The sequence below is a fragment of the Pangasianodon hypophthalmus genome, chromosome 8 (assembly GCF_027358585.1).
Source record: "Pangasianodon hypophthalmus isolate fPanHyp1 chromosome 8, fPanHyp1.pri, whole genome shotgun sequence".
NCBI lineage: Eukaryota > Metazoa > Chordata > Actinopteri > Siluriformes > Pangasiidae > Pangasianodon > Pangasianodon hypophthalmus.
Genome location: NC_069717.1, coordinates 11749171 through 11762656, shown reverse-complemented (window position 1 = coordinate 11762656; position 13486 = coordinate 11749171). Strand labels below are relative to the sequence as shown.

At 37.6% G+C, this 13486-nt stretch overlaps 1 protein-coding gene across 1 annotated transcript; it reads left to right on the top strand.

Moving 5' to 3' along the window:
• The first annotated feature begins 4557 nt into the window (after nucleotides 1-4557).
• wasa (WASP actin nucleation promoting factor a) lies at nucleotides 4558-13468 on the top strand. The gene is made up of 11 exons (XM_026916967.3): nucleotides 4558-4805; nucleotides 7334-7474; nucleotides 10312-10398; nucleotides 10633-10729; nucleotides 10887-10922; nucleotides 11009-11044; nucleotides 11186-11345; nucleotides 11493-11671; nucleotides 11772-12682; nucleotides 12764-12875; nucleotides 13030-13468. Exons 1-11 carry the CDS (start codon nucleotides 4701-4703, stop codon nucleotides 13080-13082), a joined length of 1917 nt encoding a protein of 638 aa, XP_026772768.3. The 5' UTR covers nucleotides 4558-4700; the 3' UTR covers nucleotides 13083-13468.
• Nucleotides 13469-13486: the final 18 nt, after the last annotated feature.

Sequence of the window (13486 nt, the reverse complement as noted above, 5' to 3'; positions counted from 1 at the left end):
CTTCTTTCTTTCTGTGGACATTTTATACAGTTGAATGTATTTGCACTTTGTGAGAAAATGCAGAAAGTACTTTTTTTCTATGTTAAAGAATAGCGTGATCAGTTCCACAAACATGTCATTAAATAATGGAAAAAGCACTGCTGTGGAGTAAGTTCAATGTTAGCTAGCAACAGCATTCATAATTTTACTGTATGACAGCATGAACTGTAGCACAAAATATTTCAATCTAGCATAAAAGGTCACATCTGTGATTATGGAGCTAATGCAGCAGAGAGACTTGAAACCATACAAGCCATAGATTGAATCCCAAATACGTCACTCATTACTGGGTTTAAATTGCACTACATATGGCAAAAATGATTGTTTTATACTCAATCAAGTGTACTCATACAGGAGGCAGTGAGTCATTTGGGATTCAGCCATAGATAAGTGGTAATTTATTTTGAGATGAAGCGGATGTATGAAAAAGTTGAGTCTCTGTCTCTTCACTAAGCACTTAACTGAAAACTAAATCCAGAAAATAAATCAATAAATCCACCAAGTTCTGCTATGTTTTTGTTGCTATACTAATTTCTGGATTTTAGTTTAATAATATTCTTAAACCCTAACGTATTTGTACAATGTTTTGGTACAAAGTCACAAAGTCTCGCCCTGGATAAGGGCATCAGCCAAATGCTATAAATGTAAATGTAGAAACTGTAATGTATTTAGCGTTTATTGCATAATAATATCACCCGTTCTAGTAGGCTTTGATTACACCAGACAAACACACATACATGAAATCACTTCTTTGAGTAACATTAGGCTAGAATTTCACACATACTGCAATGTTTATCAACTCCAATGATATTTATCTTGCTGTATACAAGTACATTGTCTACAGTATGTTACACACTGGAAGTGAACGTTGATGTTTTGTGCTCACTGCTCATTCACAGTGTTTAAATTTAAACTGATAGCTAAAGTTAGCTACTAGCAATCTGCGTTAGATGAGTTATAGAGCGCTAGCAGTTCCTCCTAGAAGCCGGCTGGAAGCATTTAGTTAGTACAAATTGTCTTTTCCGATATCAGAGAACAAAATAAAATGTTGATTCTTGCTTGCTTGTTTCTTTACATATACGTCATTGTGATTCATTTTGTAACACTTTTCACAGTGTCTAGCTTATTGCTAGCTCTGAACTAGACCTGTGTGGTTTTTTTTTTTAAATCCCACTTCCCACTTGTAGTTATTATATTAGTTGGTACCTGCTTGCTATATTTTCTATTATACAGCAGTCTGTTCTGGTCCACTATTGTGATTGGTCGAGCAGCGTTCCAAGAGTGCTTATATTTAGTATAAGCACACTAGAAGATTTCGGTGTGTGTATCACTCCGCTCGTCTGTGTTCACCACATAAAATTCCACTTCCTAGTTCGAAACGGTTACTACAGTAGAGTTAGAGACATCATCATCAGACATGGCTAATGAGACTTTTCAGAAATATAACTTTTGACTTAAAATATGAAAACTTGTCAGATGAAAAGGAAGAAGGGATGACAATTTACCAGAATGTACAAATCAATGTGAGCTAGCTAGCCAGCTAGCTGGCGAGCTGTAAAGTGAGTGTAGATTCTTTTGGGATCTATTTCTGCTAGCAGAGCAAAAATAAACAGAGCATTTGGCCATATTGTGTCTGAAATCTGTTACTCTATATTAATTTCCTGTTTATAGAACTGTTATACAAAAGCAATATTACACTCCCAATCATACGGTTATACTGAATATCAGCACGGCTGTGATTAGATATGGCACCCAGCCTGCGGCTTCATGCCTACCCTGAATTACGGCCATGCCAGTATTCAGTATTACCACACTCTTGCTTGTGCAATATTACTTAAATGAACCTGGTTTGTTCAGTTTCCCAAAATATAAAGAAATTAGTCATCTAAAGCATAGCAAAGCTAACCAGGATAAAGCATTTATAAGGATGAATGAATGAACATTATTAGCATGTTTGAGCAACATATACACTCCCTTGTAAATCAGCATGGCCTGGGAACTGACTACCTGGCTACCCTGACTTGCCACATGATAAATTGCCCGCTCCCACAACTTTCTTTTTTGGGGTCCAATGTTATCATGAGTCCCAGTACTACTCTGAACTGCATTTAGTTTTATCTTTGCTCTGAATTTTATGAGACTTAAGAAGATCATTACTTTCTGCCAAAAAGTTCTAAACCTGTCCTCATGAAATAACTACAGATTGAGTATACACTGAGGATCATGTAGCTACAAAGCTAAGCATTTGTTACATAGATAATCATTGCGTGGATGAATAGGTTTGTCAATTTGACAGATTGTGAATCTGTAAGCCTTGTACCCATCTGTTTGTGAATTCCACGTGAATTTTGAGTGATCTGTCATTTTTTGGATCATGCATAAGGACTGACTTGATTTATTACACTGATTTTCTCCAAATCTTGCATCTTTGTATCCTTTAAAAATCCATCCTTGTCAAGTCCTTTCACTTCTAAGCTCTTTCTAAGCACATCATTTTTCTTGTCAGAAAGCAGCACAAATGACACATACGGTAGAAGATATATGTGTAAGTAATAATTTGGTTGTGTTTTATTGACTAGGCATGTATTGGTCTTAGTCACTAAATCCAAAGCAGGTTGCAATCAAGGTGTACATGTATTATAAATGGGGGAACAGGTAACATCTAGAAACATTAAGGGTTTTATTATTATTATTATTATTATTATTATTATTATTATTGTTCCTATATGGTTCAACTCTTAATAATGGAGTGTACTACAGCATTTTCAGAAAGAGCTCCATTTCCAAAGAATAGTTAAGGGAAAATATCCCTTGACAAACCCTTTTATAAGAGTGTAAGCAAAGCTTGAACATTTAGTGGAGAATCTGTGCATTTTTTCTTTTAAGTCCTGTTTTGAAATTGTTTTAATTTCTAATAATGGTTTACTTTCAGCTCCAAGAGAGAAACTGAAAGAAATCAAGCACTATAAACCAGTTACACACTTCAACCAGGTGTTTATTGCTCCTGGCTGCTTGGTTTAAGCACATTAGGAGTTGGAAAATGAGTGAAAGTGTAGGATTCTGAGTTCCTCATAGACAGTTCTGTGAAACTCTAATCTATATCCTACCTATTACAGTCTCTTCAGTCCTTCAAACCAATGTGAGCGTAAATTAAATGAGACTTTATACAGTAGTGCCCTCTAGTGGTGGTAAACATTATTTAAACCATAACAGTGGTTACAAATTATATTTCTTAAACAAGATTACAAACATTTTTGGGGGGAATTGCAGCTTTTATAGTAGACGGGCTATGCCCATACAGGGTTCTATGAGAGAGACAAACCCAGAAAACTTTAGCTTATGTAACCTTTTTGTCAGAGTGTATGGACTGTATGAAAACGACATTCATTCATTCATCTTCATCACTTTATCCTGGTCAGGGTTGCAGTGATTCCAGAGCCTATCCCAGGAACACTGGGAGCAAGGCAGGAATACCCCCAGGACCATGAACACACGCACACACACACACACTCATTCATACCTAGGGGGAATTTAGAATAGCTAATCCACCTTCTGGCATGATTTTGCATGGTGGGAGGGAACCAGAGAACCTGAAAGAAACCCAAATGCACATGGGGAGAATGTGTGAAACTCCACACAGGCAGTTACCCAAGGTTGTGGATTGAATAAAGGAGCCTAGAGGTGTGTGGTGCAAGTCCATGTCACTGTACTGCACCTTTTGTGTTGTTTTTTTTTTTTAAATGAAGTGGAATTGTTTAGTGCCCAATAAAGTATTTAATTTTTATTAATAGATTTAGTGAATGTGAAAGAAAGTGCAACTGCCCTAAAAACCAAACTAACTCTAAACACATTAAATTTAACTTTGCTTCCACTTTTCTAGGCTGAGAACAGCTCTCTTGGAGTTCCCAAAATTAAATGATCATGATTGCATTATTTATGAGCTGGAAAAGAGCAAAATGTAGTGATCTGTAGTCACTAAGAGTTAGAATAATAATGCCGTAATCTAACCTACCTATCACTTTTCAAACCTTCATGTCAAAGTTAATTAGAAGAGAAATTATACTACAGCTCCCTCTGGGGCGACGCTGCCGTATGTGCCATGCGTAATTACATAAAATCAATGCTGGGAGACTGAGACTTCAGAAGCTGCAGCTTTAAATTATTGTCTCACAAAACCACCAAAACTTTATTTTATATTAGAGACACTTCCTGTTATTTCAGTGACACTTCCTGTTCCACTGTCATTCTGAGTCAGTGGCAAAACTTTGTGTTTGAGATATAATTCATATCATAAAGTTGGATTCATAAATATGGCAAATCTAATCTACAGGAAGTTTAAAATGACTTTGCATGTCAAAAAATTTTTTTTATACTTTTGGGCCTTACAGTGACATCCTAAAGTAACTAGTAATAAAACATCAGTCTTTGAGCAATGGCATGAGTGAGTGTGTGAAAACAGAGAAAAAAACAATGTGCTTGTCCACTTCCTGTGAGAAGCCACTGTTCGCTGTTAGCTGTATGACAGAAGTAGGAAGAGAAACCTATTTGTGTCGTGTGGGGTCTGCTGAGTTAAAAGAGAGAGAGAGAGAGAGATCTTGCTTTCTTTTAGTGCTCTGAAACTAGTTTAGGGTAACGTAGTGTGTAAGGGCCAGTGGGAGGTAATGAAGCGCAGGTCAAAAGAGAAAAGTCAGGAGAATTTGGGCAGCCGTTTGCTCACTCCTCAGGAGAATGAAAGAGTGGAGGATCTGCTGGGCAGGAGGTGTGTGGTAAGTACACAGCCTCTCATGGGGCGAGGTGGGTTTTGGAGGACAGGATCTTCTGTATAAGTGCTGATCTTCATATTACAATGAAAACTGCAGTTTCCTGCTCTGAATTCATTGTGGTTGTACATTATAGATGAAGCTGTTGATTAGCTCTTGATTAGGTTTAATGACATTTTCACGTATTTTCAGTCTTACGATGATGCATTCCAATTTTCGTTTCCAAAATTTGTACTTTTTTGCTCTCTTCTGGTTCTTATGATACCGGAGCCAGATATTCAGAGCTCTTCACTGGATGGTGAGAGGTACAACGTTATTGGTCTTTGTGTATTATGAACTTTGCATTCTCCTTTAGTTTATTTACTTTACAGCACAAAGCTGACCAGTTGTTCATTAAGGGCCTTTTCCGAGTGCTAAACAGTGGCTCTGTGTTAGTTATGGGACTTGAACTCATAACCTTTCAGCCTCTTGCAAAGGCCTATAACCACTTCTGGTTTAGCATCAGTTGAAGAAACAGAGACACAAATATGGCTAATGTTAAAAAAAAACAAGAAAAAGGAAGAAATGAAAGAAAGGGAAGGAAAGCTAACTGCACACTAATGCTCTGTGGGTTTCACCAGGACCTAATATAATTTTTAAAAAAACGTGAGCAGACGCAGCTGGAGTCAGTAGTTTGATGGTAAATGGTTCAAAGACTGTGAAGAAAATATAACTATAAGCCACATGTTTCTCGTGATGGTTTTAAGTAGATTGTAGATGATATGTATGTTTATATATTAATGGATGTGGAAATTTGGATGAAGATATAAAGCTGTTCTCTGGTGAAATAATGTATGCTCTTAAAATGAATGAAAGCAAAAGTGATCTTCAGAAATGTGGGGATTCTCCAGAAAAGGGTATTTTCTTATTATAATATTTAGCCTTTTTCATCCCCTTTGGTCATTGGTGAGGAAATGCTGGGGAATTCGAGGATCTCAGACAACATCGAATAAAAAGGTTGTGCTGATTTTTAGCTAAATATTTCATGTTTCGGTGTCTATGAACATAAAATATATTAAAAAAAAATAATAAAATGACAAGGAATAACCAGGTTACATTGGTTAATATGAAAGTATATATTATTTACTTTAAACAAACAAACAATCAAAAACACAATTTTTGTATGGGCTCACCCCATTTCAAGACAATTCATTCTTAATAGGGAAGTTCTTCTTAAGCTTCCTCTGTAGTTCCATTGCTAAACATTACATTATAAAACCTGTAATGCATACACAATAACATGCTGGCTGTCTTCCATAGTAATGTAATTATTTTCCATAGTAGTAATTATTTTTACTCTTTTTTAACTTGTCTTCATGTCATTATTTTTCGTTGAGGCTTTAGTCTCAAATTCAGCACGTGATCGTGAGGCACATTTCTGAAAAAGTTAACCATATAATACTGAAACCTAACACTAACATATTGTAAATCTATGTACAAAATGTTGCTGGAGTCAGAACAACAGAAAACATTTTATTGTATGAATACTTTATATATATCACATTGTGTCAAGACACTACTACAGTAAGAGCTTCCTCTTCGCACTGCGAAGACTCGTTCTGGTGCATGCAGGGCTAACTTCGTTTAAGCAAATCTTGCATGGAAAAGTTGATTATTATCAAACTACTGAACGTCTAGAGCCTGAACTGACCGGTGTTATACAGTAATGTCCACTGAATTGATTATAGTTTGGCATGTGAACCTTAGGCCTGTAGGTTAAACCATTAAACTCCCAGCAACCATTAGCATATATCTTGGATAATAAGCTGTGTCATTATGGGATTACAAAATTATTAAAAACTATTAAAAACTATAAACAGATACATACTGTACTATTTACAGACACTACTTGCTGAGCCCTAGTCTAGGCATTGTTAGCCTGATAGCTTTAGTCTGTGTGGGTTACGGGGGTTGGGGGGCTGCTGGTGGAATGAGTCGGGTGGTCAGGTTTTTATATCTTGTTGGGGACCAAACATCCTTACAGTCCTCTGACAGTTTTGAACTTGTGGGGGCATTTGACTGGTCACCATGAGGACAATAGGTTTTTCTTCTTTGGTTACTGAGATTAAGGTTAGGGATAAATTTAGGCATAGCATTAATTAGCTGCATTGATAATTATGCCAGTGGTAGGTCCTTACAAGGATAGAAGAACAAAAGTGTGTGTGTGAGTGTGTTGAGGTGTGAAAACAGTTGTGTACTATACTTCTAAACCTTCTTTGTGAGCAGTGGGCAGGGGTGTCAGAGGAAGTGTGTTCTAGACACTTCCTGTCACAGTTCATCTACCATGTAGTCAGTAATGCACCCTAGTTGCAGTCAGCTTCCTAGAAGAATATTCAGCACTGGCCCAAACACAACATATTTGCAGACATACATTACTCGGCTCCAGAAGCACACACTGTTGTGATCACACACTGTTGTGATCAGTAGCAAATTATGTGTTACTATATAATCATATTTGTTTGCTTGGTGTATTCCTTTGTGTTCATATTATCTAGTCTCAGTGTACAACAGTGGTGCAGTTGTTCATGGCTCTGCCTCACAGCCCCAACACCTGGAGTCTGCAGCATACAGGCGTGCTCTGCTTTGAAAAGGACAATCCTAAGCGCTCCTACTTCATCCGCCTCTACGACATCAAGGTACTGAAGTTTCCCTACATTTATCACCTTTTAGGAACTTTTCAATTAAAAACACACTTGTAGGTCTAAGAACCATTATTTTGTCACAATATAACACACACACACACACACACACACATGATAGGCACATACGCAAGTAACAATAATTTAGAGAAAGAAAGACAGAAAGAAAGACAGACAGAAAGAAAGAAATCAAAATCACTTTAAATTGTTCCAGAGTGTTCCAGATTGTTCCAAATATTATTTTAAAAAGTGCTTAACCAGTTAAACATGTTAGTTTTCCATCACAGTATAATTTCAAGAAAGTATTGCCTAAACCTTAACATTTTCCTGTCCACAGTTTGTCACTTCCTGTACACCTGCCTACAATAAGATATGATGTTAGACAACTGCTATAGTTGGGTTCAAAGATGTGTTGATGGCAGGAATATCCATGTAGAAAATATTTTTACTATGATTCTGCAAGTAAAAAAAAAATTCACACTGCAAGTAGAAGGGTGCTCTGACCATGTTAAAAATAATAAGCATGTTTCCGGTAAAATGTGGTGTACATTGACAAATGTAATGTTACTTTAACTGTCTACAACAGTATATCGAAATTAAATAATGAATATGTGCTTAAAAAATTTTTTTTAAGAGTATTTGCATCCAAATTGGGTGAATGGTATAAGAATTACAGCACTTTATAAGGGTCCAAAAGTAATTGGACAAACTAACATAATCGTAAATTAAATTGTCATTTTTAATATTGGTTGCAAATCCTTTGCTGTCAATGACTGCCTGGTCTATGAGACTATGAGTCTGGAACTCATAGACATCACCAGATGCTGGGTTTCCTCTCTGATGATGTTCTGCCAGGCCTTTACTGCAGCTGTTTTCAGTTCCTGCTTGTTCTTGAGGTGTTTTGCCTTCAGCAAGTGAAATGCATGCTCAATTTGATTCAGGTCAGGTGACTAGAACGACTATTTACATTTCTTTGCCTTGGTAAAGTCTTGTGTTGCTTCCAAATTATGCTACATGTCATTGTGCATCTGCACTGTGAAGTGCCATCCAATGTGTTTTGAAGCATTTGGCTGAATCTGAGCAGATAATACAGACCTATACACTTCAGAATTCATCCTGCTACTTTTGCCAGCAGTCACATGATAAACAAGTACAAGGAAACCAGTTGCATTGGCAGCCATACATGTCCACACCATAAGATGAGGTGGTATGGTTTGGATCATGAGCAGTTCCTTCCTTCCTTCCTTCCTTCCTCCATACTCTTCTCTTCCTATCATTCTGGTACAAGTTGATTTTTTTTCTCATTTGTCTCTAGGAGGTTGTTCTTGAAGTGTATAGGCTTTTTTTCTTTAGATGTTTTTGGCAATCTCTAAACTGGTCTTCCTGTTGAGGCTTTTACATCTTGTGGTAAACACTCTGTATTTACTCTATTGAAGTCTTTTCTTGATTGTTGACTTTGACACAGATATGCCTTCCTCTTGGAGGGTGTTCTGGATCCGGCCAACTGTTTTGAAGAGGTTTTTTTCCTTGGTCTTCCAGGCCTTTTGCCGTTTCTGAGCTCACCAGTGCATTCTTTCTTTGTACCAAATAGATGAGTCGAATATGCCTAATGTTTTTGCTATCTCTCTGATGAGTTTGTTTTAGCCTGGTGATGGCTTGTTTCACCGGCAGTGATGGATATTCAGACTTTATATTGAGAGTTAACCGGAACAGACTCCAAATGCAAATGCCACACTTGAAATCAAATCTAGATATTTTATCTGCTTACTTGTGTGTGAAAAGTACTGTAGTTTCCCCACATTTATCACCTCAATTAAAAAAACACTTATAGGTCTGAGAACCATATTTTTGTCACAATAACACACACACACGCATGCACGCACACACAATAAAGACACTTAGAAAAGAAAAGAACTTTGAAAAGAAAGAAAGAAAGAAAAAAGAAGGAAAGAAAGAAAGAAAAAAATCAAATTCACTTTAAATTATTGTATGTAAAATAATGAGTGCTGTAATTCCTGCATCATTCACCTGATCTGGATGTACATACCCTCAAATTAAAGCTGAATGATTCAAGATGAATTATTTTACTACTCACTATTTAATTTCAAGTCTAACATACTGTGGTAGACAGCTAAAATAACAATAACTTCGTCAGTGTCTAAATATTTATGGACCTGACTTTATATAAGTATATTTGGAGACAAGTACACATGCAGTTAATTTTTCATTGCAGCTTAATTGTTCACTTTGCATTTACTAACATATCTAAGCATACTTGAAGAGTACAGTAATTAACCTTGTATTAATATGGTTATGGAACTTATTTATAAGTATACTAAATTTTTAGGTCTATTTACACTGAGTCCATGTTATTCACTACATATTTCTAACTGTAGTCAGGATTCAGGACTGGACCCACCTCCTCTTTCAGTTCAAAAATATCTCTCTAAAGATAACACCTTCATAATCCCAAAGTTATTTCATTATTATGTAAGCGTAAAGTGTATTTTTAAATCATTATGTGGTTTACTTGCAAAGTAAATTACAGTAATCAATAAGTATATAGATACTAATAATTTTTAATTCATGTAATTCATATAAAACATGTAATTAGTTAAATTACATTTATACCTTTTGTCCCAATTTAGGACCAACACATACAGTAGATGGTATATCAAATAGTAAATTATATATAGTATAGTATAAAATGTATTTAAAACACTTACAGTACTTACAATACAGTAATTTTAAAATGTATATTATTTATTTATTATTTTATCATAAGGGTAGTTTAACTGAGGCTGAACTTATTCTGAAATGTGTTTCTATTCCAGGCAAGTAAACTTGTTTGGGAGCAGGAACTCTTTAACCAGTTCACGTACCACAGAATCAAGCCCTTCTTCCACACTTTCCACGCAGATGTGAGTATTCAGTCACTTTTTTGTTGTAAGTACATAGTAGTTTATTTATTAGCACATATCAAAGTCATGAATTATTGTATGCTCGCATGCCTCAGAATCGCTATAAGTTGACGTCAGTTCAAAACCAAAAGTGGCAATCATCTCTCTGAGGAGTTTTTAGTCATCTGTAAATTGTAGTGGTTTCTCTTGTGGGAATCCTGTTAAGAACTGCAACCTCAGTGTGTTCTTTCTCAGGAGTGCCAGGTGGGCCTGAATTTTGCAAGTGAGGAAGAAGCTGAGAACTTTTTCATTACAGTGGATGAGAAGATCAGCCAGAGAAATAAAAACTTGGGTCAGTTAAGCAAGCTTGGCCATGAATAAGAAAAGGTCTTGGTTTATAATTGTCTAAAATCTGTACAATATTATCTAAAATGATAGAATTTGTAGCCTGCTGTAGGATACCTAATGGTGTGAAATGCTAACAGCTTCCTGTTGTATGATTTCTTTAGAGAAGCGCCAGGGAAAAGGCCTTACTCTCAGTCGAGGTAAAACTGAATTTGTAGTGTTAGCTGATGTACAGCATGCTCATATATTTGCACTGTGTAAAATTGTTTTTTTTTTTTTCTGCCAGATTCCCATGATGCATTGCCACCACTACCTCCAAATGGTAAGTTATGCATTAACAATAAAATCTTTTACTTCACATGGCAACACCACACAATTTGTGATCTATAATTAGTCATTTGAACAACTGTATTGTTTTCTGTAAATTTTCATTGCTTATGTGTGGTGAACCTTTTAAAACTAGGTTCTGGAAGTCAGAATCTACTTCCACTGGGAAATATTAACAACCAGAATCAAACACCTCCCACCAAGTCAAAGAAAGAGAAAAAGGAGAAGGAGAAAAAGAGCAAAAAGAAGGGCTCTAAATTATCCAAGGCATTAATTGGAGCACCTAGTGGTTTTACGTGAGTGATAAAAAATTTGAAAATATTTCTGCTTCAGCTTTTGCTGAATTTGCTGTGTAAGACCTTTCACAGCATGTTTTCTTTTGGTTTGACAGCTAGTGTTGTAAATTCTAAGCTCTATAGAAGTTTATGCTTTATATGTTTCAGCCATGTTGGGCACCTTGGTATGGACAGCAATAGCATGGACCCAGATTTGATGAAGCTCCTCTCGCGTGCTGGAATCAGTGAGGCAGATATGAGAGACTCTGAGACCTCACAACTTATCTATGAGGTCATTGAGCGCTCAGGTGGAATGGAAGCAGTCAAGAAGGAATTGAACCAGCAGGGTAAGCTTATGAACAAATGTGGATTTATGAGCTTTCACTGTGTGGGCAAAATGAAACATTGCATTTGCTACATCTATTCAAACTTGCATGTCCCCTGCAGATCGTCCTCCACCTCCACCTCCTGGTGTACGTCGGACTTCTCTTCCCCCAGTGCCCCCTGGATCTTCTTCAGCTCCCCTTTCCTCTCAAGCTCGTTTAGGGCCCTTACCACCTCCTCCTGGAGGAAGTCCATCCACTGGCACCAGGTCCCCTTCACTGCGTTCTCTACCACCCACACCTTCAGGAGGGCGCACAGGACCCCTACCACCACCTCCAGTGGCACAAGGAGGACGTAGAGGGCCTTTACCCCAACCCCAAGGTTCACAGGTAGCACCTTCAGCAAGAAGTGGACCCCTACCACCAGTACCAGGAGGGCATAGTGGTCCCCCTCCCCCTCCACCAGGAGATCGAGGTGGCACTCCATCATCTGCTACTCTTCCACGTAGTGGTCCCTTACCTCCTCTTCCTGGAAGGGGTAGTAGACCCTCACCTCCAGGACAGCAAAGTGGCCCACAACACCCAGCTGCAAGCAGTCAACGTGCCCCCATGCCTCCTGGACATTCTGGTGGATCTTTCCCACCTCCGCCAGGAAGACGGACTGGATCCTTACCACAACCTCCAAATGATGAATGTTATTTGCTGCCACCTCCAACACTCCCTGAAGATTTCCCTCCTTCCCCATCTTCTGATTTTCTGCAACTAGACAGTGAGGATTTACCACCACCGCCTTTTCCATCTGAGCCCTTCCCACCACCTCCACCAACCAATGCCTGGCACACTTCTGACGTGGTCCCACATCCTCCATCAGCTAATTCTAGCATAGGAGGTCCACCTCCTCCTCCACCTCCTCCACCTCCTACCCCAGCACCCAAATTGGGCCAAAGCGGGCCACCGCCTCCCAAAGCCAGCAGTGGGGGAGGAGGTAGAGGAGCATTACTTGACCAGATACGCACAGGGACAAAACTCAAAACGGTGAGAATAATCATGTTGGTGATTTTGCACCAAGAATCGTGAAAAATATCATTGCATTAATGTGTGGTATTTTGTTATCAGGTAACTGCCAGCCCCGATCCACCCCCTTCTGCTGCACAGGATACAGGAGAGGGAATAGTGGGAGCCCTTATGATGGTCATGCAGAAGAGAAGTAAAGTCATTCACTCATCAGGTAGTCAATTATTCATTTCCTCTTTTATTAAATTGTATATATCATATTTTAGCAACTGATATGCATAAGTTGCTGCATAAGAGAATTCAAAGAACGTTATCCCTCATGTGTGCTAATACTATGTGTGTAAAATGGGATCGATTATTTCTTCTAGATGAAGGGGATGAATTTGATGATGACGACGATGAAGATGATGAGTGGGATTAATTTATAATCAAGTGAAGGACTGTGTCTCAGTGAGCATTAGCACACCTACAGTAAAATTGGTGAATAATTTTCAACAACTGAATAATTTCAATTTGGCCCTTTCAATAAAAGTAATTTTTCATTAAACTATTCAACTGCAAGTTGAAACAACAAAGTGAATTCATTTTGTTAACTGAAACCCTTTTTCATTCCAAGTAACACCAATTCACCAGTTAAATGGTGTAAAACATTTGCTCAGAGCATCACACTGAGCATGTGAAATGCCTGTTCAATAATCTATGTAAAGTGCTAACATTTTCAGTGTAACTGAAGTGCATTGTTTATATGTTCATTGTTTATCTGGTCCAGTTTTTTCCTGAAAAATTAAAAGAGAAACTACTGTTGGGTATGATAATGAAATATAA